Source organism: Zootoca vivipara, chromosome 16 (genome assembly GCF_965207765.1).
Source record: "Zootoca vivipara chromosome 16, rZooViv2.hap1.1, whole genome shotgun sequence".
Lineage (NCBI taxonomy): Eukaryota > Metazoa > Chordata > Lepidosauria > Squamata > Lacertidae > Zootoca > Zootoca vivipara.
In genome coordinates, this window is record NC_142599.1 from 37417361 (window position 1) to 37444476 (window position 27116).

General features: G+C 48.2%; 3 protein-coding genes across 5 annotated transcripts in view; all 3 read right to left on the bottom strand.

Annotated features, from left to right (window-relative positions):
- The window catches only part of SV2A (synaptic vesicle glycoprotein 2A), a 47884-nt gene extending 47080 nt beyond the window's left edge, over nucleotides 1-804 (bottom strand). For both annotated transcript variants that reach the window (XM_088660042.1, XM_088660043.1), the window contains exon 1: nucleotides 449-804. The gene's annotated coding sequence lies outside the window, so the exon portion shown is untranslated. The remainder of the gene's footprint in view (nucleotides 1-448) is intronic.
- Nucleotides 805-9879: 9075 nt separating this feature from the next.
- Nucleotides 9880-17513, bottom strand: SF3B4 (splicing factor 3b subunit 4). Its single transcript, XM_035097949.3, has 6 exons — nucleotides 17447-17513; nucleotides 16512-16640; nucleotides 13844-14386; nucleotides 11882-12073; nucleotides 10694-10864; nucleotides 9880-10394 (listed from the first exon to the last, which is right to left on the bottom strand). Exons 1-6 carry the CDS (start codon nucleotides 17478-17480, stop codon nucleotides 10210-10212), a joined length of 1254 nt encoding a protein of 417 aa, XP_034953840.2. The 5' UTR covers nucleotides 17481-17513; the 3' UTR covers nucleotides 9880-10209.
- Nucleotides 17514-21187: 3674 nt separating this feature from the next.
- MTMR11 (myotubularin related protein 11) overlaps nucleotides 21188-27116 on the bottom strand; it is a 30026-nt gene continuing 24097 nt past the window's right edge. The window contains exons 16-17 of one of the 2 annotated variants that reach the window (XM_035097948.3): nucleotides 26064-26345; nucleotides 21188-23245 (exon numbers count right to left, since the gene is read on the bottom strand). In XM_035097948.3, coding sequence (XP_034953839.3) covers nucleotides 23153-23245; nucleotides 26064-26345 — 375 coding nt within the window. In that variant the 3' untranslated portion in view covers nucleotides 21188-23152. Of the gene's footprint in view, nucleotides 23246-24092; nucleotides 24241-26063; nucleotides 26346-27116 lie in introns of those variants that run through there. The other variant, XM_088660045.1, reaches the window with a different exon arrangement.

Consider the following 27116-nt stretch of genomic DNA (forward strand, 5'->3'; position numbering starts at 1 on the left):
AAATTTGCAATTCTGAACACCCCCAAGGTCATTCCTTGCTCTGTGTGCACACACTTCAGCCCTTCCAAATTTCAATATTCCGCCCCCCCCCCATGGCAAAAGCCAGATATAAATAAAACCTCCCGTAAAAGCGAGATGCCAAAGTCAGGAAGCCTCGTCTTCCGTTGGCCAACTATTGCTCTCCAGCCTGACAGCCAAGAAAGATGAAGGATTCCACAAGAAATTGGCTAGGGGGAAGGCGGGAGAGAGAGGAAGAGAGACTTGCAGAAATTCAGGCCGAACCCAAAGGCAAGGTTTTCCAGGACAAAATGGCCACACCGAGGGAGAGATGTGGTGGTGGTGTATTTGGGGGTGGTTTTGCCACGCCATCCACCCTCAACAAGGTGGCGGAAAAAGGCAGGCAGGCAGGCAGGCACCTAAGGAAGAGAGAGGCGATAGCCCTGCTTACCTGCTCTGTGGTACCCAGACACAGCTCTCGCTCTCCTCCTCCTCCTCCTGTCTCAGGCGCTCATCATCAGCCGGCAAAGGATGCTACTGCAACCAGGATGCAGGAGGAGGGAAGGACCAAAGGGGGGGGGAGCAACGTTAACACTGCAGCTTCCAACCAGGAGAATGAGGATGGGAGAGTCCATTGTGGCAGGGAGAGGAAGGGAGGGGCGGGCAGGCGAAAGAGAAGGGGTTGGTGGGGGGGATGCAGTAAGGGGTTCAGGACCAAGCAAAATTGGGCAGATTTGGGGGAGAGAGAAAATAATAGGCTCTTCCCCACCCCCTGCGCGCAGTTACCTTCCGTCTCCGTCCTGGAGGACCTTTCCAAGCTCAGATTTCTCGAGGCTCGGAGATATTTTTTTCCTCGTTTTAACCCCAAAATGCACCAAGGGGAGTCTAAGTGACTAATGGCCTCGTTAGGCAGTTCCAGCTGACGGTGTGGTTTGTTTTCCTTTCTTTCTTTCCCAGTGGTGCGAAGGTGAAAAGAGGAACAGAACAAAAAAGGAAAAAAGCTTTTTTGCTGGTAGATTCCCTTCGAAAGTCCCCAGAATGGGGAAGGAAAGGAAAGGTTAAATGGTGAGGAAAGGAAGGGTTAAATGGATGCGGTGTTTAAATTAATCTCATTTTCTTTTATAAACAAAAAAACAAAACAAAAAAATGTTATTCGTTTATTTCTTGCATTTCTGTCCCACCTTTTTTGTCTCCAAAGAGCTCAATGTGACGAATGTGGTTCTACCTCCCTCCTCGTTGAATTCCCCACAACAACCCTGCGAGGTAGGTTGAGCTGAGAGGCAGTGACTGCCTCAAGGATTTAGGGCAGTGTGGGCGGTTCCCATGCACAAGGCGCCGAGCTGAGGGGGCACAAAATTGACCCATAATTGAGATGATCCATTTGGGGGTGACAATTTTTGGCTGCACTCAGGGCGCCATATTGCCATACTACCAGAGATTACCAAAGTCCGCCCCTGAGGTCACCCAGGGTGCGCTTCATGGCCAAGTTGAGATTTGAACCCTGATCTCTGCCGGATCCAAGTCCTATACTCTCACCACTGCACCACCCTAGCTTTCTGGTTGCGGGGAAGGAAGAAAACAGAACAAGGAAGCTCCTTGGTTGATGTCAGAAGGACTTGATACATAGCCACACTGCCTCGTCCAACAGGAGGAGCCTGCCAGCGGAAGGGAGCCAGTCTAACCTCATTTGGGAGGCAATCCTATAATCTGGGGCAACCACAGAAAAGGCTCTGTCCCTTGGGTCACCACCAACCATGCCTCTGATGTTGATGGAACCAAGGGGAGAGATTCATCTGAGATTTTTGGCATCTGGGCAAGTCCGTATAGGGAGATGCAATCTTCCAGGTAGCCTGGGTCCAAGGCAATATTTGCTTAACCATGGGTAGGCAAACGAAGGCCCAGAGGCCAGATCTGGCCCAGTTGCCTTCTAAATCCGGCCCGTGGACCGTCCAGGAATCAGTGTGTTTTTACATGAGTAGAATATGAGCTTTTATTTAAAATGCTTATCTGGGTTATTTGTGGGGCATAGGAATTGGTTCATTTCCCCAAAAAATATAGTCTGCCCCCCCCCCAAGGTCTGAGGGACAGTGAGCCAGCCCCCTGCTGAAAAAGTTTGCTGACCCCTGCTTAAGACCATCTCTATGTGGTCTACAAAATAATACATTGAAACTGAGAAACTACAATATAATGCACTGCAATATTACACAGCACTACAGTGCAATGCCTTTAAAGAAGATAATCCCCCCAAACAAAAACATAGCAGCACATTTTGAAACTTCAGCATTCACAGCATCCTCAGAACCACTCCACTTTGTATTTTTTTAAAAAATAAAAATAAATCAAGTTCCTAGTCCCTGTTGCTCAAAAGAGCAGCATTGAGGTTTCCATCAAAGGGAGAGAGGTCTTCAGCCACTGCTATAGAACACCTCTTTGCTCCTCTCTCCGACTCATGAAACCAAAGCAATACAAAGTCTCCAGATCCACTTCATCCACATAGTTTGCCCAGGTCCTCTGAATTAATTTTTGCTTTCCTGGTGCAGAAATCTAACGCCCTTGGTATACTACAAGCCTTTGGATACTCTAAGATGAGAGTGTGGGAGTCCGGAGGATCCACGTTTCCACAAATAAGATCCTGAATGCTGGAAGCATTTGGAAGATAAATAAAGGGGTTTCTTCTGCGAAGTGTTCGTGTGTGTGTGTTGGTCTAGCCCAGGGGTGTCAAACTCAAATTCATCGGGGGCCGCATCAGCAGTTTGGTCACCCTCAAAGGGCCGGGTGTATCTGTAGGACTATGTGTCCACTCTTTATTATCATAAATTATTGTCACTGCATTCAATTATTACTGTTTTTTGTAATAATGTAAGTAATAACTAGCTCTGAAAGCAGAAACATAGTCAGAATAATGGCAAGTAGATATTCAAATGTACAATTATTGTACAATTTATTGAAAAATTATTTTTGGTAACTGCACTGGGTGGTGGAGGCTCGCTAGGGTTTCATGCAGGACCTTTGCAGAGCTACTGGTACCTGGAGATGCTGGGGTCCTTCTGCATGCAGGACAGATGTTCTGCCAGTGAGCCACCACCCTTCACCAAAGGGACTGGCTGAGGTTGACTCACTGGAGCTGCTCTCCTGGTTCCAGGGTTTAAGGGCCAGAAGTATAAAGCAGCATCCTATGTTTCTGAGGAGAGGGAGAGGGAAAGGGAGGAGAGGGGAGGGGAGGAAGGAAGGAAGAAAAGAGGGAGTGGGAGGGAGAGAGGAAGGAAGGAAAGAAAGAAGGGAGAGAAAGAAGGGTAGGAAATAAGGAAGGGAATAAAGAAGGAAAGAAAAAGAAAGAGGGAGAGAAGACGGAAAGGGAGAAAGAAGGAAGTAAGTAGAGGGAAAGAAAGAATAAGAATGAGGGAGAGGAAGAAAGATGGGAAGGACGGAAGGAAGGAAGGAAGGAAGGAAGGAAGGAAGGAAGGAAGGAAGGAAGGAAGGAAGGAAGAAAGAAAGAAAGAAAGAAAAGAGGGAGCAGGAGGGAGAGAGGAAGGAAAGAGGTGAGAGAAAGAAGAGTAGGAAAGAAGGAATAAAGAAGGAAAGAAAAAGAAAGAGGGAGAGAAGACAGAGATAAAGAAGGAAGGAGAGGTAAAGAAAGAATAAGAATGAGAGAGAGGAGGAAAGAAAGGGGGGGGTCGCCGCCTTGATTCAGCGCCAGAAAAGAGCGCGAAGGGACCCGGCAAGCTGCCTCCTCCTCCTCCTTCTGTGGCTCGGGGCGCTCCACGCAGCGCTGCTCCGGCCGCCTTTCTACCCCCCCCCCCGGCCCCAGCTGTTTGTCGGCGCTTTGTCGGCGCAGCGCTTCAGCAGCAAGGTCCCGCTGCTGGGTCCCGCTGGCTGGGGTGCTCGGCGGGCCACATGACGAGGTCTGGCGGGCCGAATTTGGCCCCCGGGCCTTGTGTTTGACACCCGTGGTCTAGCCGGTGGAATACACCTGTTTCCCATTTCTGCTGCTAAGTGACAGCTGGGGAAGAACCAAAGGTTGCTTCTCTGAGCTGAACCGATGGACTAGTCCTGCTCCTCTTTCCCTCCCTCTGCATTGCAGCACAGTTGGAATTTCAGCTATCAAGTTTGGGATGGAGAACCCCCCCAGATGTGGTCTCACCATTCTCTTCCCCGAACGTTTGGCCGTGCTGAGGCTGACGGGAGTTGGGAGTCCAGCGACACCGCATAATTTCCCCATATCTGAATCAAGTATTTCCATGGCTTCCCTTGACAGCATTCTAAGAGGTCAGTTAAGGTCAGAATGGGAAACAGGCTTATAGCTTGAGGACTAGAACCCTCGCTCCGTTTTGAGCTTACTGTGTCCACTCTCTCGGTGTCACACCAATTATTTGACCCTCCACCTGTAGCAGAGACTCTCCACTTTTATTTTATTTTAAAGAGTGGTTCTGAAGTGTCGGTTCCGTTCCGAGCGGTAAAACCCCACCGGGGGATTCGGAGCGGCTGCTTTCTCAGCGTAACAAGGAATTATAGCATCCGTGCAGGGCTGATAATCGCTCACTTAATAGCTTTTCCTTCTGCCGCTCGAGGGAGAGGATCTTTAAAGAACAGCCCTGGCAAAGGAGCCATTTGGCTGCCTTCGCTTGGCTGGCTGGGAATGAGTCACGGAGGCAGCGGAGATGGATGTCTGGGCTGGGCCAAGGAGGTGGCTCGACTGAGAGGATCCGTCCACGGCTGGCAACGGGCTCTAGGCTGGCAGCAAAGGCAGTGGTGCGGGAGATTAATGGATGGGGCCTGCGATGGGGCCACAATCTACCAGGGAAATCCTTCCGACTGTACAGCCTATCAGCAAAATTCATGGTGAGAGGCATTTGACAATGGAACAGATTGCCTCGGAAGGGGGAGCAGTCTTTTTCCTTTGAAGTTCTTAAACAGAGGGTGGCTGGCCATCTGTTGGGGATCTGCTAGCTGTGATTCCTGCACTGCAGGGGGCTGGATGGGATGACCCTTGAGGGTCCCTTTCATAGCTATGATCCTGTGATTCTCTGATTTCATTGGAGGCTTTTAAAGAGGGTGTCGGAAGATTTGTAGCTGCTTGACTGACCGAACCCAAAGAGTGCCCACTATAATGGTTCCTCGTCATCCTGGGGAAAAGTGACAAGTGGGGCACTGCAGGATTCTGTCCTGGGCCCCGTTGCTGCTCTACGTCTTGGGCGAAGGAATTGAGGAGACGCTCATTCAATTTGCAGGTGACACCAAATTTGGAAGGGTAGCTAATGCAGCAGAAGACAGAACCGGGATTCAAGATTACCGTAATAGATTGGAGAACTGGGCCCAAGCGACAAAACAAATTTCTTTAGCGACAAATGTCAGGTTCTGTACTTAGGGAGGAAAAACCAGCTGCACAAATGTACGTTGGTGAGCAGTTCGCTTACCAGTATTGCATGCGAAAAGGATCTAGGGGTCTTAGTGGACCACAAGCTGAACATTAGTCAACAGTGTGATGCAGTAGCAAAAAAAGAGAAGCTATTGCTATTCTAGGCTGCATCAACAGAAGTCTAGTGCCCAGGTCAAGGGATGTAATAGTACCACTCTATTCTGCCTTGGTCAGACCACACCTGGAATACTGTGTCCAGTTCTGGGCACCACAATTTAAGGATATTGACAAGCTGGAAGGTGTGCAGAGGAGGGGAGAGTGGCCTTGTGCTGAGGTCCTGTTTACATTGAGGCCCCCCTGGTTGGCTGCTGTGAGAACAGGTTGCTAGACGAGATAGACAACTGGCCTGATCCAGCAGGCTCTTCTTTTATTCTTAAAATAAAACAAACTCTACACCCCCGTTCTCATTTTGGCATTTACACCTAACCAGAAAATTTGAAAGATCCCAATCACCACCAGAAGTTTAAGGTTTCTCCCTTAATTTTTTTTTTAAATCCTCATATTCTGACTCTCAAGCTGCAAACATCCATTTCTGAAAACAGCAGGGTCTTAGCAACATCCTTCTGCTGGCTGTGAAATTAACGTGCGAGGCAAACGGATGTAAATTGCAGCCCTTCGTTGTACTGTCAGCAACAGCTCATTTCGTGGAGGGTTTTTTTCTTTCTTCTTTCCCAGCATTACTCAGAGTTCTCAGAACAGAGAACACCACGCAACACACTCAAATCCTGGAGGGGGGGGGAGGCTAGCTTTTTCAATGGCACCTCAGTCGCTGGAGCAGAGCAGAGCGGAGGGTGGGTTGGGAAAGCAGATCTGAAAATTACAGGGTAAGGAAACAGATACAGTGGGGACTTACGAGGCTGTGCTCATGGGGGGGGGTGTGGAGAATGCCTGGCTAGGTGGAAGAGAGAGCCTATCAGGTCAGGTATACAGCCAAAGGTCTGAATGACCAATCCCTGTGGTGTGTGGTCAGAATGCAATCATGGGTGGGCTGAGTGTAGCTGCTCAGTGGCAGTGTCTGTTTGTATGCAGAAGGCGATGGAACCTCCAGGTCCAGAGGCAGTCTATCTAGATTCCAAGGTTCTTAGGGGCATTTGGACCCTGTGAGAACAGGATACCGGACTGTGATGGCCCAGTATCCCGATCCAGCAGCCGGGCTCTTCAAATGTGGAAATTGCCAGCTGGCAGGCTGTTGTGATGAATGAAAGGCAACACCTGCCGGATGCACTCGTTCAACAGGGCACGAGTGGCTCACTTATCAAAGGACAGCAGCGATTGCCTCGGTGTGTGTCGAACCTGGAGCCCTGCCAATATGCTTCCACACCATTGGACCGGCCAGTTTTTGTCCGAGGACTGAAGGAAATAAGGACCACCTGTGGGATCCGGCCATCCTATACCCTAGTCCAGGCATCCCCAAACTTCGGCCCTCCAGATGTTTTGGACTACAATTCCCATCTTCCCCGACCACTGGTCCTGTTAGCTAGGGATCATGGGAGTTGTAGGCCAAAACATCTGGAGGGCCGCAGTTTGGGGATGCCTGCCCTAGTCCAACATCCTATTCTCACAGGGGCCAACTGCCCCAAGAACATAGGAATCTGTGTCTGGACCTGGAGGTTCCATAAGGACATCAGACGAGTCTGGCTGCTGGATGAGGCCAGAGGGCTCACCCAGTCCAGCATCCTGATTGGCCCAAAGAGCAGCAACCACATAGCAACCTCATAGCAAAGAGCAGGAACCTCATAGCAAGCAAGAGCACTCTCTACTCCTGCCATTTCCAGTAACTAATATTCAGAAGCATTATTGCCCCCAGCTGTGGAGGCTGAGCATAGCCCCCTCCTACTCCATGAATTTGCCCAGTCCTTTTAAAAAAGGAATCTAAGTTGTTGGCCATCACTGCCTCCTGCGGAAGCGAGTTCCACAGTTTAACGACAGACGGCGTGAAAAAGTCCTTCCGTCCCGTTTCCTCCAATGTTCGGCTTCATGGGGTGCTGCTTCAAGCAAGCTGGAGTTCTTTCAGACGAGTTGCCTATAGACTGCTCCTCCTGCATCTGTTTGCAGGGAGGCTAGATGACACCAGCCAATTACTTAGCTGATTTCACTCCGCTTTGATTGCAAGGAGGTTAGATTATACGTTGCAGCAAGGCAACATACATACCCTCCTGTGTGACTTCCCATCACTTTTCTTATCGCAAAAGCTCAGGTCTTTGGGTGGGTTCGTTGCACAAGACCTCCAGCTCAGCTGTAACTGCACCACCGGCGCATGACGGACTCCCACCCCAAAATAGCGAGAGTCTGGAAATGTCCCCTGGGAATGCACGTGAAAGGAATCCGCAAGAGTTCTCAAAAGGTTTGGTTCTTTGAGCTGCGACCTCTAGTGGAAGGAAGCTGCAGCGCAGTCCTTCGTGTTTAGGGGTGTATTGTCGCAATGAGTTCGCAGGTGACCCATTTGGGATAGTCAAGGCCCAATCCTCCTGCTTCCAGCTTTAAAAACGTAAGCGGAGCCAGTTGGATCAGACCACAGGCCCATCTAGTCCAGCATCCTGTGCTCATAGCGGCCACCCAGATATCCGAGGGAAACCTGCATGCTGGACCCAAGCACAAGAGCAACTCTCCCCTCCTGCTGTTTCCAGCAACTGGCATTGAGAAGCATTGCTGTCTCCAACTGTGGGAGCAAAGCATAGCCTCTGTCATGGACAGTAGCCTTTGATAGCCCTCTCCTCCATTAATTTGTACAATTCCCCCAAGCAAGGACTGATGGGAGTTCTGGTCCAAAACAGCTGGAGAACTCCTGGGGCGCGTGAAAATATGTTTTAAGGCAACTTCTGAAATCGAAACTTCGGTGGCAGAAGAACCCTTTGCATGTTAAATTTGAACCCTCTCAGGCTGTCAAGGAAGGTGTTAAGTTCTCCATGCATGGATTCTTCTTCTTTTAATTGAATTGCTGGCTTAATTATCAGTTTCCCTCCCTGTGATCGCACCGAGTGAGTTGTTCTGGAAACTTGTCAATCACGTTCTGCGTTATACACACACCATTTCCCAGAGGCACGTTGCAAAGAACCTTCTGCTCCACACAGTAACTAGTATAGTGTTTCCACCCTACTTTTCTTGTGCAAACTTCGAAAGAGGGGAGCGTTACCCTCCCAAACTGACCCTGGGAAGGCCGAGAGCAATTTCCTCCCAAGACCTGGCATGGCTGACATGTTCTTATCCTTGTTAAGCTGCAACATCTGCACCAAATGGCTTCAAAGCAAAAGTCAAGCGGCCTACTCTGCAAGTTCCCCATATGAACTGATTGCATTTTAAGCCATAGCTCAGTGGCAGAGAATCTGCCTTACCCCAGGTTCAATTCCCCAATGGCATCTCTGAGTAGCACTGGGCAACAACTCTGCCTGAAACCCCTGGAAAGCTGCTGCCAGTTAGTGCAGACAATCCTGAGGTATATGGACCAATTAACTGACTCGGTGTAAGGCAGCTTCCTACGCCAGCTAGCCTGGGAGCCTTTTTTGGCAGGGTGAATACCCCCCCCCCAAAAAAAACCAGCGGTACCTCGACTTACGAAGGCGATCCGTTCCGCGGCACTCTTCGTAAGTTGAATCCTTTGGTTGTCAAAGCGTCTGTTTTGCGCATGCGTGAAGCGCGATTTTGCGCAGGCGCCGACTGTGCACGCCACTTCTGCGGAGGCACAGAACACGCGCACGGCGAAAAGACTTCCGGGTTTGCCGACTTCAGAAGTCGAAACCTTCGGAAGTCGAGTCATTCGGATGTAGAGGTACCACTGTACTCACACCCCTAAGCTGCAGGTTTTGGAGGTGAAGCAATTTTTCACTGAACACACCCAGAATAAAATCAGCATTAAGGATTAGGGTGCCAAAATGCTGAACCCCACAGCCAGCCACCTTTGACAGAATGCACATAGCCCCGAAGGCATTCGTAGACAGTGCCTGGCACCTTGTTGAACCTTTGGAGGTGTGGTGGGAATTATAGTATATCTTTCATAAGACAGCCTACATGTGAAGAGATGTTTTAAAAAAGTATGAAAGGGTATTGGTAAGAATCTGCTTACTCAGACTGTCTTTAAAGTGTGTCATGCAAATTTGTGCAGGATAAAGAACCTTTGAGAACAGACATCCTGTTCATCTTGCTGAATCAGGCATCCAGATCAGACAATACCTGCTTTTCCTCTGAGAATGTGAGTTAATTTCTATACATGTGTAAATCTAAGTTGGCGGAATTCCTCTATAGAAGCCTGTGTGATGCATAGGCCTCTAGACTCCACTTTTGTGGGTTCCCCAGCAGCAGCTTTTTTTTTTTTTTACCAAGTAAAACTTAGAGATCACAACTGGTGTGGTTAATGGGGGAAAATCCACCACAGAAGCCTAAAAATAACCAGCCAGACCCCTAAGGATAGGTGAGTGCTGGTAGAAGGAACACTGTTATTTTTTCTTTTTTAAAAAAATTAATATTAGGAGCATCTTCCCAGACTTTTATTTGCAAATCACATGGCTAAGTTGGGTGTCACAAAGAGGAATTGTAACAACAGTAATTTTAAAAAATGTTAAAACCCTGTTCCGTCTTCCAGGAGGCAATGGAGCTAAAAAAATATTAATAACATGAAGGATGAGCAAAGACCCTCAACACTGCCAAGCTGGTGGGCAGCCTCTTTTCACGCGGGGAAAGCAGAAACACGAACCAGTGGAATGTTTGTCCGAAGAGAAAAAAAAGAAAATGATAAATCTGAGGAATCCGTGGAAGGAAGGAAGATCCTTTTCTTACGCTTGCCTGTGGTCGGGCTGCCTTGCCTAGGGGGGCATGGGCCCCCGCATAGGCCCCCGGGGAGGCACCATGGGTCTCTGGGTGGGCCGAGGGGGGAGAGGGATGCGCTGGTAGCCGTAGGGTGGGGGCCGAGGAGGGCCGTTGTATCCGTGGGGTGGCATCAAGGGAGGCGGCCCACGCATCCCGTGGGGCGGCATGGGGCCGGGGTGACCTGGTGGAGGAAGAAGAGGAGGCAACTGGATTAAACAACAGCCCAGGGGAAACAACAGACAGCACAGAACGAGCAAGTGCCCCCCCCCCTGAAAGAAGCAGCACATGGGGAAAGATTTAACCCTCTCCCTCCCTCCCTTGTTTGTATTTGAGATCTGTAGTTCTATTTTATTCAAATGAAAGAACAAGGCATAAGGAAGAAACCAGCTGAAAAGATTCACCTCCCAAAGGAGTTTCTGTACTAAACAAAAAGAGAAACTCGGAAGGATCCTACTGGCCCCAAGCCTTGTGAACACTTACCCATCGGCGATCCAAAATGAGGGCCCCGGGGCGGCATGCCCATGGGTGGGGGGCCAGGGTGGGGCATGCCTGGAGGAGGGCGGGGGGGCGGCTGGCCTCCTGCCCCCGGCGGTCCTGGGTGATGAGTGCCCATCCCGGGCATCCCATGATGTACCTGCATTTGTGGCATTCCTGGAAACACAGGTGCAGAGGTTAGTAGGAGTAGTGGCAGTGGTGTTATTTATTATCTGCCCTCCATCCTAAGATCCCAGGGCAGGTGCAACATCAAAACACAATGTTAAGTTTGAAACTACTGTACTTGCAATCGCAAAAATAAGATGGGTTCTGAAAACTCAAGTGTCAAGAACCAGGGTGAAGAAGTACCGGTAAGTCTTCAGCATTTGCTAGAAGCTGTGCAGTGAGGGTGCCAGACACCCCTCTGCACATCTTACAAGACCCTTAACTATTTGACCCCAGGGTGCCTCGGGGACCACCTGATCCCTCATATCCCTGCTCAATCACCAAGGTCTTTGGGGAAGTCACTGTTAGTGGTTCCCCATGACCCAAGTGCCGTGCTGCAGTAGATATCAAGGGCCCAGTTCCACAAAATAAAATAAGGAAATAAAAAGCCCCCACTGGGCACCAGACGTTCAGCAGGTAAAGGGCCTGTTCAACCTCAGCTGGAAGTGAGTTCCATAGGTCAGACAAGCCCGCTCCCTCCTGACATGCTAGTGCCCGGTGAAGATTTTACTCCAGCAAGCAATTTTAATTGAAGTCTCATTTTATGATTTTAACCGGATTGTATTGTTTATACAATCATACCTTGGAAGTCAAACAGAATCTATTACAGAAGTCAGTTCGACTTCCAAAACATTCAAAAACCAAATTGCGGCTTCTGATTGGCTGCAGGAAGCTCCTGCAGCCAATCAGAAGCCCCGTCGGACGTTTGGCTTCCAAAAATAGTTCGCAAACCGAACAGTCACTTCCAGGTTTGCAACGTTCGGGAACTAAGCTGTTCAAAAACCAAGGTACAGCTGTACTTTGTTAAATTGCTTGGAGACTACTGTGGGTAAGCAGTATAAAAATTGTTTAGTTAAAATGAAAATAGCAAGTGTCCTAAGAGGAAGGCAGAGCTCCACTGCAACAGAGGGTGTTGTGGTTATTTGGCAGCGAGAGAGAGGAAGAGTTGCCCCCAAAGGCAAAACGTACCTGGATGCATCCCACCTGGAGGGAAAGGGTGCGGGTGGGGAGGGTGTGCCCCTCCAGGAGCACCTCCGGAAGGCGGTCCTGGGGCACCAGCGCCAGGCGGCATGGGTGGGGGCGGCATGGCTGGCGGCATCCCTGGGGGCATGGCTCCTGGTGGCGGCACTGGCGGAGGGAACGACCCAGGTGGTGGGATGCCTGTGCAGGGTGGAAAGGAAAACGTTAGGAGATACTGAAGGAAGAGAAACCCTGAAATTCCATACAACAAAGATCCCACGCTGTTAAAAGGAAAGGCATGTTCATAAGAGCATAATAAAAGTTGGCTGGATCAGGCCAATGGCCCATCTAGTCCAGCATCCTGTTTTCACAGCATAGGAGCCAACTCCTAGGCCCCTACAATAAAGTATTTGTGTGGCTGGGCCCCCACAAAGTTGACGGACATTCGCATTCAGATGGGTATGTGATTGATTATGCAGGGCGGGGCTTACCTGGGCCCCCACAGTATTTTATTCAAGTTCGCACCCGTTTCACAGTGACCAAGCAGGTGCCCATTTTGGGAAATCCAGAAGCAGGACCCGAGCAGAAGAGCACTCTCTCCTCTCCTGTGGTCTCCAGCGACTGGCATTCAAGAAGCTGGAAACCACAGGAGCAGTGGAGACAGAGCAGAGTCCTTGTGCTAGAAGCCACTGACAGCCGCCTTCTGCTCCATGAATTTGTGCAATCTTCTTTTAAAGCCATTTGTGTTGGTGGCCATCACTGCCTCCTGTGGACATGAGTTCCACATTTTAATTCTGTGCTGTGTGAAGAAGGGACTTTCTTCCACCCACCCAGCATCTTCCTTTGATATCTACCCAGGCGCATAGCTACAACAGCAAACCACCAGAACAACAGAAAACTGGTGTGCCCTTGAGCCTCAGCCTTGCCAGTTAAAGCGAAGCCTACTACCCAACTGATCAACTGAAGCTTTATCTCAAGGGAGAGGGATATCAACTCCCATTACCTTGCATCTAGGCAATGTGACCAATGATCAGAGATTATGTGAGTTCGGGTCCAGATGTCTCCCACTGCCACCAATCCCTGCTTTAACAGATTTACTGATCAAACTTTATCGCCCTTTAAGGTAAACTATGTCAGAGAAGTAGAAGCACTCATCTTTCGTGTGGTAACACGGTTTTGGGGTAACTATAGGAACATAGTAGGATGAGCCTGCTGGATCAGGCCGGCGGGGGAGGGGCTCTTGTCCACCAACATCCTGTTCTCGCAGTGGCCTATTGCCCCCTAAGAACCTAGAAATCTAAACAGGCTGCTCTGCTCCTTGAGATTCCATAATCATAATAATTTTATTATTTATACCCTGCCCATCTGGCTGAGTTGCTGGATCAGGTCAAGGGCCCATCTAGCCTAACATCCAGTTCTCACAGTGGCCAAACAGATGCCCCCCCCCCAAGGGAAACTGGCAAGCAGGACTGAATCACAACAGCACTCTTTCCTCTTGCAGTTTCCAGCAACCAACCACTTACCCTCCATGACTTTAATTCGGTAAGATCTAAAGTAGAGCCTGGCTGCTGGATCAGGTGAGTAGTCCTTTTAGTCCAGCCTCCTGTTCTCACAGGGTCCCAATACCCCTAAGAGCCTAGGAGTCCAGACTGCATGTGGATGCTCCATAAGAATATCAGAAGAGCCTGGCTGGTGGAGCACGCCTGCATCCTGTTCTGGCAGTGGACAACCAGATGCCATAATGGGAGGCCCACAAGGACAACTCGAGCTGAAAAGCGTTCTCCCCCATGCTATGTCGTTTCCAGCTATTCTGAAGCATTTCTGCCTGTGGAGGCAGAGCACTGCCATCATGGCTAACAGCCAACTCACAACATTCTCAGAACCCATGAGACAAAAGAGGGACAGAGACTCAAATTGAAAAACACCAGCCAGGAGCTTGGAATATCAAAAGGGAAAGAGGGGGCTGCGTACCTGGCGGGGTGACACCTGGCCCCAAGGTGGTGACAACTGGGGTGGGCACCGAGGGTGGCGGAGGGGCGTCAGCGAAGAGCTGGTGGGGCCGGTCAGCCTGCGAGAGGGGGTTTTGGGCGGCCAAGAGGCGCTCGGCCGCCGAGCCGTGCCTCTCGCCCTTGGAGTCCTTCTTGAAGGCGTAGGAGACAGTGATGGGGCGGTTGCACAGGTACTGCCCGTTCATGGCCTCGATGGCGGCGTCAGAGGCGTCGAAGCTAGCAAAGTTGATGAAGGCGTACCCCTTGGAGTTGCCCGTGTCCGGGTCGCGCATGATCTTGGGGGTCTGGAGGATGACCCCAAAGGCGCTGAATGTGTCGTAGAGGAGCTTCTCGTCAATCTCTGGGTCCAGGTTGCCGATGAAGATGTTGGCGCCCACGTCCAGGTTCTTGTTGTGGGCCGAGGCCTTGTTCACCCGGATCGGCTTCCCATACAGCTTGATCATGTTCATGATCTTGATTGCATAGTCTGCATCCTCCTCACTAAGGAACTCCACAAACCCGTAGCCTGGAAGTAGACAGGTGAGAAAGACGCTTAAAATAGGGTTGCCAAACAGTGAGAATCTGGGCAGATTGTGGAGTTATTTTAGCAAAGTTGTTGAGTTTTTTGGGTGGAATCGCATATAAATGCCGTTTTTGAGCTATTTTTATGGGAAATTGGGCAAAAACGGCACTGCCGGCATGGGCTGCCATATATCTGGATGTATGGTCGCAACCCTAGCTTAAAAGCACACAATGCAGTGTTTATGTATGAGGGTTGTAGACATCCAAGACCCAATGAAATTAATGGAACCTAAGCTAGTGATGTCTACTAAGTTTAATGCATCTGCTTTGAGTAGGACTAGCCTTGATGACAACTCACTGTCACTTTAACAAAGTGGTTCACAAAGATGTTGGTGGGATTACCTGGGGGAAGGTGGCCCTAAGGGGCCAAGGGGATGGCAGGGAGGTGCTAGAGGTATAAATCAGACTTTAAGAAGCTGGTACTACTGGATCTAGTTTATCAGTTTTGTTGAATTATTATTGTTGCTGCTGCTGTTATATTTATTTATACTCAGTCTTTTTTCCTGATGGGAATCAAGGTGGTTTACAGATTTAAAAAAACCAAGGATTGCTAAAAACATAGGAGGGAAACCCATCTTCAAAAAACAATTAAATTAAAACTATATACATATATATAATTTGTTTAAAACATTCAAATAATTACAATAAAAAGCATAGTTCCGTTCATTAGAAGCAGTCAATTCCCCAAAGCCTGTTGGAACGGGTTCTTAACCTCCCTGAGAAAGGACGACAAGGAGGAAGGGAGGTCCAAAGTCAGGAAGCAGCCACCACCAAAAAGGCCCCTTCCCATGTCCCCCACCTGCCAGGACGGCAGTAGTGAGAGAAGAGTCCCCCCCAAAGATCTCAAAATCCAGGCAGGTTCACATGGGGGACTGTGGTCTTTCAGAGACCTAGGCCATGCAGGGCTTTATAGGTCATACGTAGCACTGTGAATTGTGTCCAGAAACCATAGCAGTCAACCCCCAGATTTGAAGATAAGGAATCCTATGGGGCTGTCAACTCCTGGATATGAAAGTAAGGGTGCTGAATAAGGGAATTTTCTGCAAAAAAGGGAAAGTTGACAGCACTGCCAGAAATATGCCAGTGCAGCTGTTCTAGCAAGGGAGTCGTATATTCCTCATAACCGGTCCCAGTTAATTAAACTAAATAGTTTTAACTGGGTTTTCAATGAGTGTGCAATTAATCATAAGTGCTCTGAATTTTATTGCGTTATTATCCTCCTCGGCATTACATGCAAACCGCTATTCTGAATAATGCTTTTTATAGGGTAGGGGGCACTCTGGATAAGTTTACGGAACCAAGGGGTGGTGGTCCAAAAAGGTTTGGGAGCTACTGCTTTGCTGGTGGGGGAGAGGGGTTATTTGCTTGTTTCAGCTTGCACTGTAAGCCACCTGGGATGAATATCATGGAAGGAAGGCACGTGAATGCTTTAAATATAGAAAATGTCCCAGTCTGCATTTGTACTGCAACCATTTTTACATTATAGTTGCTTTTAAATGCGCGTATTGTTTTGGTATATTTAGAATCGTTTTTGTCCTTTTCTTGTTTCAAGGTTGCAACTGTTTCATTTGTTTTATAATTACTTATTTTGTTGTTGCAGCCCACAAGGGACTTTTTAAAGGGTGCGTTAAGAAAAGCTAATTAAATAAGCAAACCTACAAGGTAGGCGCTCTGCCATAGCCTACAGGAAGAGCACCTGCTCTACATGCAGAACGTCAATTCCCAGTGGCATCTCACGGTAGGGTTGGGAAAGAACCTCTGCCTGAAATGCTGGAGACATGCTGCCAGTCAGTGTAGACAACAATGAGCTAGATGGGCAAATGGGTCTGACTCAGGAAAACGCAACTTCCTATGCTCCTAGGTGCACCTTATATGCACAGAAATTACTGACTATTCACCCCCAAGGAGACAACTCTTATGCACATAAGACTTTGCTGCAAGATAGGTGGGACCATCGCTCGCTCATGAGCCAAGCCAAAGGAAGATTTACGGCTCAGGTTGGCCATCCATGTTACATCCACTGACAAACGTGCTCCCTCCAAAACATGCTGCCTCTTGGCATTGCTTACCTTGATGCTGGCTAGTGACTCTGTCTTTGGGCATGTGGGTGTTGACGACCGGACCTGCCTGGAGGAACAGCTCCCATAGGAGAGGTTCGCTGACCTTTTCGTCCAGGCCTCCAACATACACGGTGGCATCTGGAGCGGGGAGGAAAGAGACACACATCAGTTCCATGGACAGAAAGCAGGCTCTTCAGAGATCTCTTCACCAACTCATCCAAACGAATGCACCTGGGGGGGGGTTGGACTAGATGACCCTTGGATCCCTTCCAACTGGCCTATGCAATTAATGGACATATAAGCTAGACATGTACATTGATTTACACTTCAAGTATGCCTGAAGTTAGCTGCAACTTAATAACATTTCAGTAGACATCTGCGCTTGCGAAAGCCGAATTATTAGCAATAATTAGCATCCACTACTGCAAATAAAAATAGCAACTTAAATTTAATAATAAAAACAAAAGGAGCTTTTATGTAGCAACAACAACAGCACCAACAACAACAACAACAGCACCTTTAGTGTCACCCACGCCCCATAGTAGACTGGCCTGATAGTAAGGATTATGATAAATATAGCCACACACATTTGTGAAATCTTTATTATTAATCATAATTAGCCTCTGCTGCTACTAACAAGATCAGCTTTAACTTCACCCACCCACTTCCTAAACGGGGAAGCTCCCCTTATACACAGATTGTACTGTTAGCAATAATAATTAGCATCTGCTACTATTACTGATTATTATTATTATTATTATTACAGCAGCATTAATCCCTCCCTATGCAGAGCCAATGGTCCTGCCACGCCAAGAGGGGAGGGGAAGTATTTTTGGGCGGGGACCTCCAACCCATAATAGTCCCCCACTTCAGCAGCCGCCCCTCCCGGAGAAGGGGAGAGAAGGGGGAGGTGTAGGGAGCTGCCCCGGAGCCCCAGCCCTCACCTTGGTTCCTCTCGGAGATGGGCCCAGCCGCCATCTTGGCGCCACTTTCCAAGCACCTCGCGCCCCCAACGCCTCAAGCACGACGGCCTCCCAGGAGCCACTGCCGACGCCGCCCCGCCCACCGGAAGCGGCGCATAGTACCGGCGATCTCGAGGCGCCGTCGGCCATCTTAAGCGCGGGCAGTTAAGCGGGGAGACCGGACGTGACGTTGTAAAAGAGCAGGTCGGCCCTCGTCAGGTTTAAACGGAGGAGGTGAAATGCCCGCTCCGGCCGTGTTAAGTTGAAAGCGGCGGCGCCATTTTAAAAGAGGGCGGGCGGAAGTTGCGGTACGTAAGAAGGTTCTAACAGAATAAACACACTATGAGGTAATGCTAATATCGTGTCGTAATAAGATTTATCATATATATATATATAATCTTATTACGACACGATTTTTGTGTGTGAATGTCATTTGTTTTTTCACGTCAGGGTTTTCTCCTCAGAAATTGTTAGTGTTGTGACTGTTACTATATTCTGTATACAGTACTGTATTTGGAGTATAGTACGCAGTATCATACGTTAATTGTACGCAACAGGAAACGATAGTGTCGAAATGGCGGGTGGTTGGTGACGTCACTTCCGGTAGCGTCCCGAGTGGGGAGTGCCCTTCCCCCTCCCAATACAAAAACACACGGCGAGGTACAGAAAAAAGGCCAAAAACGCGGGCAAATCAGCGTCGGCGTAGCTCCACCTCTTCCCTCCCCTCCCTCCTGATTGGTCAGTTTCCCGCAGATTTACTAGGCAGGTCAATTTGGGATAACAGTATATGCACATATGCAGTGGCTCAACCATGTGGGCTACACACACACCATACATTTAAAGCACGTATTTCCCTCCACCCCGAATCTTGGGAAGTTTAGTTTACCCCTTTCAGAGCTACAATTCCCAGCACCCTTAACAAACTACAGTTCCCAAGATACTTTGAGGGAGCCATGGGCTTTAAAATGTGGTGTGAGCGCAGCCTGTGTTGCAGTCCCATTGAAAAACAGCAAGATTCTTGTCCTCCTGATGAGTTTTACATTTTGGGCAATAAGCTAGTCTCAAAACGCACTCCCACATCCATTTTATTCTTCTTTTTTAATCCCACCTTTTCCTCTAAGCCAGGAGTTCATGGTGTGAACAGTTCTCCCCATCTCCTCTCATCCCAAAACCAGAAAGACATCACTCAGATTAAACAGCTAATGATCAATATATTTCCCCCGTTTAGCACAAACGCCTGGCTTGTGTGAGCAGCATCACATGAAGAGGATACACAAAATGTGCAGCATTGGCATAACAGTAGTTCCCCAAAGCCCATCTAAGTTGGGCTTCCACAAATGGGACATATTTGGACCTAAGGTTAGTCGCACCTGTGGCACCATTTTCCTGTGCTTTGGGGGGGGGGGGGGATGTTCCTGATTCTAGGGACACATGACAGATGGAAAAATAGGAGTGAAGAACTTCCAGATGACATATTTACTAAGAATTCATCCTGGCTTGTTTGCAGGGAGATTTTACGACACTGGCTATTTAGAGGATTCATTCTGATGTGTTTGCAGGGAGGTTAGATGATGTGTCAAAGCAGGTGTCATCCCACAATTTTGCAGTGTATTTCCCATCACTTTCATTTCCCTCAAAAGTTTGATCTTTTAGGGAGGCGGGCTTACTCCAGGGCTTACCATCATCCCTAATTGTGCAATCTGGATTTGAAAATATGTGATTGATTCCCCCCACCAAACAGTGACAGTCTGGAAGCACACACACACACACACACACAACACACACACACACACACATTTTATCTGCCATATCGGAATGATCTTTCCAGTTTGCTTTTCTGGGTGGTAGTAACAATTACAGAACTGAATTACATGAAGCTGAAGACAAATTTAAGAGCAGCCATAAGGCTGTCTCAGGGAGAGTGGTATGGAGCAGAAGGCTCATCCCACCAGCTTTGCAGAAAGACGAGCTCCATTAGGCACCTGTGAACTGTTTATTTGCCAGTTGGCCTGATTTCCGTTTTTCCTCTTCCCTCCGTGGCCTTTTACCCTTGTATGTCGTAGTTACGTGTTGTTGTTTTTTAAAAAAGATTATACGCTTGTGGACACCGGGGACTCCTGTTTCAATTGATAGTGCGTAAACCACTCTGGGAGACTTTTGGGCTGAAATCCCCAGTGGCAAATGCTGTAAATAAATAAATGAATCGGCAAACAATTTTCCCCAGCAGCAGAAAACCAGGTGCTTCTGAGAAGTCCACAAACAGGGCTTGTGAATGCAAGAGTCCAGTGTTGTTTTTTCCTCAGCACCCGGGATACATAAAGGGGGTTCTTTCTTTCTTTTAATCTTGTGTCTGTTTAAGGAGAGAAGGTTGCAGTGTCACAAGCCCTGACCATATATTATCCCCTTAAACAGCTGTAGGACAGTTTGTAGCCAAAGGATGGGGAGGCGGACGGTTTCCTCCAACTTACAAATGTCCCTGGGAGCAAATCTATTTACAATTACCTGCAGAATTGTATTCACAATGTATTTATTTCTTTATTTATTTGAAATTGTTCTTTAGCTTAAAACTGCTTGTTTCCCCATTAGCTCTAAAAGGCTTCTGGACCAAAGCTTATAAAATGGAAATGGAAACATTTAACAGCAAATATGTAACAGCAGCATTTAACCCTCCTTTGCTTGGGGGCAAAAGGGGAAAAAACAAACACACATCTTAAATGGAAATACTTTCCCACTATGGATTTTCTCCTGTTAGCGAGGGGAAAAAACACATTGAAGGAACACGACGACGAGACAGTGCAAACATAATATACAGAAATGGATGGAGAGACATATTAAGTTCCTAAGTACCAGCATCGCATTTCGGCGTTCCCAGGCAACGGCGTACCAAAGGACTCCGCTCTGATGATTTATAGATACCAGACATATGAAGCAACATTGAGTGCTGCCTGACAAACACTGTTAATGAATTTCCAGGTAACCTGTTATAGGGGAAAAGAAAGGGCCTCCTGTTTTTTAACAAGCCTCAGGAAAACCTATTGTTGAGTAATGGAGAGGCAGTAGCAGCTGTTTTAAAGTGGAACGGACTCCCTTGGAAGGTGGCAGACTCTCCTTCCTTGGAGGTTTTTAAGCAGAGGTTGGGTGGTCCTCTGTCATGGATACTTTATCTGTAATTGCAGAGAGTTGGACTAGATGGTCCTTGGGGGTCTCTTCCAACTCTACAATTCTGTGATTTTAGGATAAAGCCCTCTAGAGCAGGCATGTCAAACCTGCGGCCCTCCAGATGTTTTGGACTACAATTCCCATCTTCCCCAACCACTGGTCCTGCTAGCTGGGGATCATGGGAGTTGTAGGCCAAAACATCTGGAGGGCCGCAGGTTTGACATGCCTGCTCTAGAGGAATCTCCAGCACATGCACACAGCTGTACCGTGTTCTTTCATTTCTGAACAGTACAAACAGCAGAAAAAATCACCATTTCTGCCTAGAGGCCAATAATTTGTTGGAGCAGACCAGCTCTTTTTTAATTCATTGTCTTATTTGCAACAAGGGTAGTCCCTTTATTTAAGCACAGGGCTTAAATCTCAGGCCAGTAAGCAGCCTAGAGGCAAGGGGGGATTTCTCTCACATACATAACATGCCATTTCTCAATAAGTGCTATATAAAAAAAAGCTTCTCTGAACATCTGTTTTGGCACACCTTATCTTCCACACCAATTTTTTTAAAAAAAAGTGACTGCGGAAATGACCACAGAAAGTGCTAAGGAACTGGGGTGTGTACGTACCCCAGAACTGGCCAGAAAAATCTGGTTTGCCGATTGCGAAAGCATGATTTCCCAGTTTAATAATAATAAAGCTTCCTGTCAGTTCTGTCAAGAGCTTTGAGGCCGTTAGATTTTATTGCTCAGCTTGGCAGGGAAGAGAAATCTGCCTGTCAGGAGATTCCTCGGTGAATCCTCCTGAACGTTTCACTTTCCAAAGTTTGATCAAACTTATTTGCAAGCTCTTGTTGCAGCCTTGTGGGTGCAGATCTAATGAGGATGGGGGCCATTCAGCACTGGATCCCAAAGCATAAAAATATTGATTACCCAGCAACAGTTGAAAAGGAAAAGTCACCCCACCATCTCTGACAGAGGAGGAACAACAGCAGAAAGGACATTTTGCTTCTATTCCCCTACAAAGAAGAGCAAGGTTCTAATACTGTAGAGTTGTTCTTTTGTTTTTTACAGACTGCAGAGGAAAGCTCACGCCAAACACTGCAGTCTAGAAAGGAGGAGATGCTGGTCCACTAGCCAACTTTTCGTGGACTGCCTGACTCTTGCAAATATGCCTGGACGAAGCAGATATTCTATGCAAGAAGAGTCTTCTGGATGAGGCCAAGGGGGCTCACCTAGTCCAGCATCCTGTTCTCACAACCAGATGCCTCCAAGGAACCCGCAAGCTGGATTTAAACACAATAGCATTGCCCCCTCCTGTGGTCTCCAGCAACTGGGGTTCAAAGGCATTTCTTCCTCCAACTACAGAGGCAGAGCATAGCCATTCTGGCTAGTAGCCCTCAATAACTCTATAATACTCTTCTAAAGCCATCTGGGCTGGGGGCCATCACTGCCTCCTGTGGTGCTCTCAAGATGTTGTTGATCTCCAAGCCCCCTCGCAGCTGCATCAGCCAGTGCAACCAATGGTTAGGGAATGACAGCGAGAGCTGAAGCCCACCAACATCTGGAGGGAACCGCATTGGCTACCCCACATTTTAAGTGTTACGAGAACCGGACAGTAGCACTTTGGGGACATAAAGGTTAATACCCCTTGGTGGGTTCTAGGAGGCAAAGAGAGTAAAGCAGACTACACAGAGCTGGTCAGCCCACTCTGGGCTACCAGGTGCTTCCAGGCACTTCCAGGCAGGTGTTTATTATGGGATGGTTGCTCCTTGAGCATTCAGGCCTTGGGGGGGGGCATCATGACAGCAACATCAGAATGCCAGCCCATGTTATTCCCCGCTGCCCCCCAATTTAATCTGGATTAATGACATGTCACACATTTAAGGCACATGACTTCTCCCAAAGAATCCTGGGAACCATAGTTGATAATCTTTAGTGCACTTGACAAACTACATTTCCCAAGATTCTTTGGGGGAAGCCATATAAATGTATGCAGCTTTAATAAGTTTTTTAAAAAACAAACAAACACACAAACCAAACACCTGGTGGCAGGCACCCAATATCGCAGCGATATTAAGCCCCACGTCGCTTTGCAATCAAAACAGAACATTCGGGACGAATATAAATTCAGGACAGAACTGCAGATGGGTCAATACGATCTGTTTGCCGAGCTGGGCAACTTCAGAACAGACACTTCCGATGAATCGGGGTGCGGTTGTCCAGCCACAAACATCAATCCCATAGCCTGAGTGCATCAGTTTTCTCCCAACTGGGTAAGATCTCCAAATGGAGCTCTGTGAAAATTGCAGGGGGTTGGACTGGATGACCTTTGGGGTCCCTTCCAACTCCACGATTCTACGAATCTCTGAAACATGCAGATTGCAACTGCTGTCTCTTCTTGGACAGCGGGATGCACCAGGTCTGCGCTGGATACGCTGAGTGCCCGCCCCGTTCTTGATGGGGTGGCAGGAGGGAGCTCCAAGCAGTCTGCGTGGGCTCTGCATGGAACACTTCGGGCTTTTGGGGCATCATGCTGCTAGCTTCCTCTGGCTTGCCAGTAGTTCAGCCGCTCTTGGAGCAGGTCCAATTCCTCGGTGAGGCCCACAATGCTGGAAGCGAAGAGGCCGGCCTGAAGAGAAAGGCAAGACTGCTGTTTCTACAAAAGCAACGCCTAAGCCACATTGTAACAGCAGCAGACAAGACATCCCAGCTGTGGAATTCCCTCCCTACTGGACAGGGGAGATGACCCTTGGGGGTCCCTCCCAGGGCCATCTTAAGCACCTCCAGTGCTGTGGTGCAAAAATCCCTCTGCTTCCCATAATTGCCAACCTTTTTTAAGGAGGACGACGCTGCTGGCGAAGCACGCAGCTTTGCAGGGCTGGAGGAGGTGGGCAGCGGCTGGAGGACTGCTCCTCCGGCGGGGAAGAAGCAGAGACTGGGCACAGCGGCTCCTAGCTCAGCTGGCCGCTTCATGCCATGGTGGCCACGGCAGGTGGAGGCTCTGGGCGTGGCGCTGCTTCGGCGTGGAATGGCGGAGGCGGGCGAGGGTGGCGAGCTGATGCCAGGAGGTGCCACATCCAGCCTCCGCCTCTTCCCTGGCGCCCTTCAGAACTTGGCTTCCCTGGCACCCTGCACCACTAGCATCTATGAGTAAGACACCCCTGGTCCCTTCCCACTCTACGATTCTGTGAAACAGCAATGTTTACATCTGCAATCCCTCCCAATTTTTGCCTACCACGTGATCCTTAGAAGTCACAGAATCATATGGATCGTCCAACCCCCTGCAACACAGGAACATGCAGCTGTTCCTTACGGGGCTCAAACCTGCAACCTTGGCATCATCAGCACCACACTCTAACCAACCGAGCTATCCCACCTTGAAGATTGTCAAGAAGAGGAGGCAGCCACTCGTGCTGGGAGAAAGATTCTCCATCTCTGCGCTAAGCAGAAAGAGATTTGTCGTCACCAGCAAGGACCACCACTGGCTTTGGGCGAAGAGGCTTTTCATACCCTCCTTTTAAATGGGCTCCCTTGTATAGGAATATATCAGAGCCCTGCTTGAATCAAGCCAAAGGAGGCCCATCTAGTTCACCCTCCTGTTCTCACAGTGGCCAACCAAGTGTCCTGTTGGGAAGACTACAAGCAGGATCTGAATGCAACATCAGCAAAATTCCCTTCCTGCAGTTTCCAGCCACTGGGATTCAGAGGCATATATTGCCTCTGATCATGGCTGGTAGCCACTGATAGCCCTTTCCTCCATAAATTAGTCCAGTCCTACCGGTATTCCAAAGCCACCCAGGTTGACAGCCATCCCTGCCTCCTGGTGGAGCAAGTTCCATAGTTTGACTCTGCACTATGTGAAGAAGTCCTCTTTTTAATCTTTCCTGAATCTTCCAACATTCAACTTCAAGTCCTAACATTAGGAGAGAGGCATCCACTCTTTCTCGACGCCAGGCATAATTTTCTAAGCTTCTAGCATCCCTATTTCCACTCGCAGGACTTTTGCTTCAGAACTCGTTTCCAAATCCCTGTTATTTATTTCCTCTTTTAATGAACTGGCACAGGCTGGAGAGGCAGGATACAGTGGTTGCCTAATAGACGTGGCGTACGCCGGCCTCTGAAGACCTAGCTGTGAAGAATCTGTTTCTAATTGTGAGCTGCTAAAGGCAGCTATCAACATCAGGAAGTCGTCCTCACTTCATCTTCTGGTTTCCCCCTCACTGCTTCCACAGCTGAGGGTAGATTTGAGGATCACTGTTTCCAAAACGGTGGGTCTGGCTGCTTCAGAGTCCTTAACTCAGAAGCAAGGCCTGCAACTTCAGCACAGCTGAAGATCAGCTGCTTGAAATTGTGCAAATTACATCCAAGCAAGCAGCTCTTTTTTGTGCTGTATCTCCTTGGGGTTTCCTGGCACGGAAAGAGCTTTTAAGCTCTCTGCTTTGCTTGCTGGGCAAGACCCTTCGGGACGTGAGCTCTGGAAGTGCTGGGGATTTTCTCTCGCAGCGCCAAGGGTTTTGGTATATGAGATTTTCATGCAACCCTTGCAACTGAACCCCCCCCCTCCCCGCATAATACAGTATGTGCTCAAGCTGTAATAATGATTTTAAAAACCTTTTATAAAAGAATCCAAAAGTAGTTTGGACACTAGATGGCACCACACAGCTACAAACTCTACCTCTTGGGATTCCTACCCTTTAGCCCCTCTGTTTACATTCTCCTCCCCACACCATGAAATTATCATTAATTTTTATTATTTTTATCATCACCACCGTTGGTTTATTAATCGCCTTCTAAACTTCCACCTCAAGGCATTTTGGGCATAAGGTAAATGAAACCGAAAACACATTTAATGAATTGGATTGTCGTTCAACATATCCTCATGCCTTGTTTCCGACTGTCTTCTCAGAAGCCACAAGACTGTTTGAGATCTTTATGACATTTTAGTTGTTTGTTTGTTTGTTTGTTTTTTAGATTTGAACGGCTGCTAGGAGGCCAGTTGTGGTGTGATTACAAAATGTAAAAGTTTTAGAACGAACATACCATACTTTTCCGTGTATAAGACAAGGGTTTTTTTCTGAGAAAATAATGGGAAAAATGGGAGGTCGTCTTATACACGGATAGTGCAGAGTGGGGATGAACCCCCCCCCCAAAAAAGCTCAACAACTCTGGACAATCTCCCCCCATTTTCTTAATTTTGAGTCCCCCAAAATAGGGGGCGTCTTATACAGAGGGGCGTGTTATACACAGAAAAATACGGTATAAATAAATCGCGTCCCTCTGCTTGTGGAACAATGCATCTATTAATGGTGGAACTTTTTGAACCCAAGATAGATGATGAACCGTGTTTTTTGCAGAACGCAGGTTCAGTTCTCTAACGACCACCTCTCAACCTGCCCATGATTCTTTACAGCAATGTTATTTTGTGCTACTCCTCTGCTGTTTTGTACCTGGGTTTCCGGGCTCCCACGAAGGTAGCACCTTCTCCACAAGCAGATGGAGGGCCCGGCATATGATGGCAGAAGGAGCAAACCGTCATGATGGAGGAGGAAGCTCCGGGTTTTGCACCTCCGAGACCTGTCCTGCTCCCCGGGAGCCTCCGACACCTGAGACCGCCGGGAACCTTTCTTGGCGAGGGAGCCATTTTTCCAGGGGAAGAAGTGGGCTTGCAGAGAGAGGGAGCCCTTGGAGAACAAGTACAGAGTCCTTTTCCCAGGAGGAGCGTTTTCCATCTGGAGGAAGGAAGGGGGAAAGCTCAGAACATCGGAAGAGCCTAGGAACCAGGTCTTAGATATGATCCTGGCAGCTCAAATAGTAATTGCAACTCCCTGGAAAACAGTCCCAAATCTTACACAGGGCTCTTGGTGTGCCACTCATTCTGGAATGTATAGCTATAAGGGAGAAAAAAATTCCTTCAGTAGCACCTTAAAGACCAACTAAGTTTATATTTTGGTATGAGCTTTCGTGTGCATGCACACTTCTTCAGATACACTAGGAGAAAATGTATAGCTATAAGGGAGAAAATTACACATAATTTGAGATTTTGACAAGGGCTAGAACCTCCAGACACTTTTAATATGATTTGGCATTCCCTTAGTGTACATACTGTACATATGCAGCGGAGCAGTCTTCGAGACAACTCTCATCTCAAGCCTGGAAAATCTGGAACTAGACTTGATAAATGAGATGGTGCTGATATTCTTTTTTGTTTGTTTTGCATTTTTAATACAAAAAAATAAAACAACCCACATCCCACAAAAACACACACATGTTCTTTTCTTGGACCTGGTTATATTAAACCATGTGCAACTGTGTGCATTCTGTGTGCCGATTTTATAGTGTTTTTTTTTTCATCTTTTAATTTTTATCTGTTGTTATAGAGTCATAGAACTGTGAAGGTGGAAGGTACCCCCAAGGGGGTCATCTAGTCCAACCCCCTGCCATGCATGAATCTTTTGCCCAGCACAGGGCTCGGAGCCATGACCCTGAGATTAAGAGTCTCG

Bases quoted from the DNA above. Each gene is read 5' to 3' on its own strand.
- SF3B4 (XM_035097949.3), bottom strand. From the start codon at position 17,480: ATGGCGGCTGGGCCCATCTCCGAGAGGAACCAAG. The intron at 16,641-17,446 runs GTGAGGGCTGGG...TCCCCGCTCCAG, and splicing joins CATCTCCGAGAGGAACCAAG to ATGCCACCGTGTATGTTGGA. The intron at 12,074-13,843 runs GTACGCAGCCCC...CACCCTGCACAG, and splicing joins GCCAGGTGTCACCCCGCCAG to GCATCCCACCACCTGGGTCG.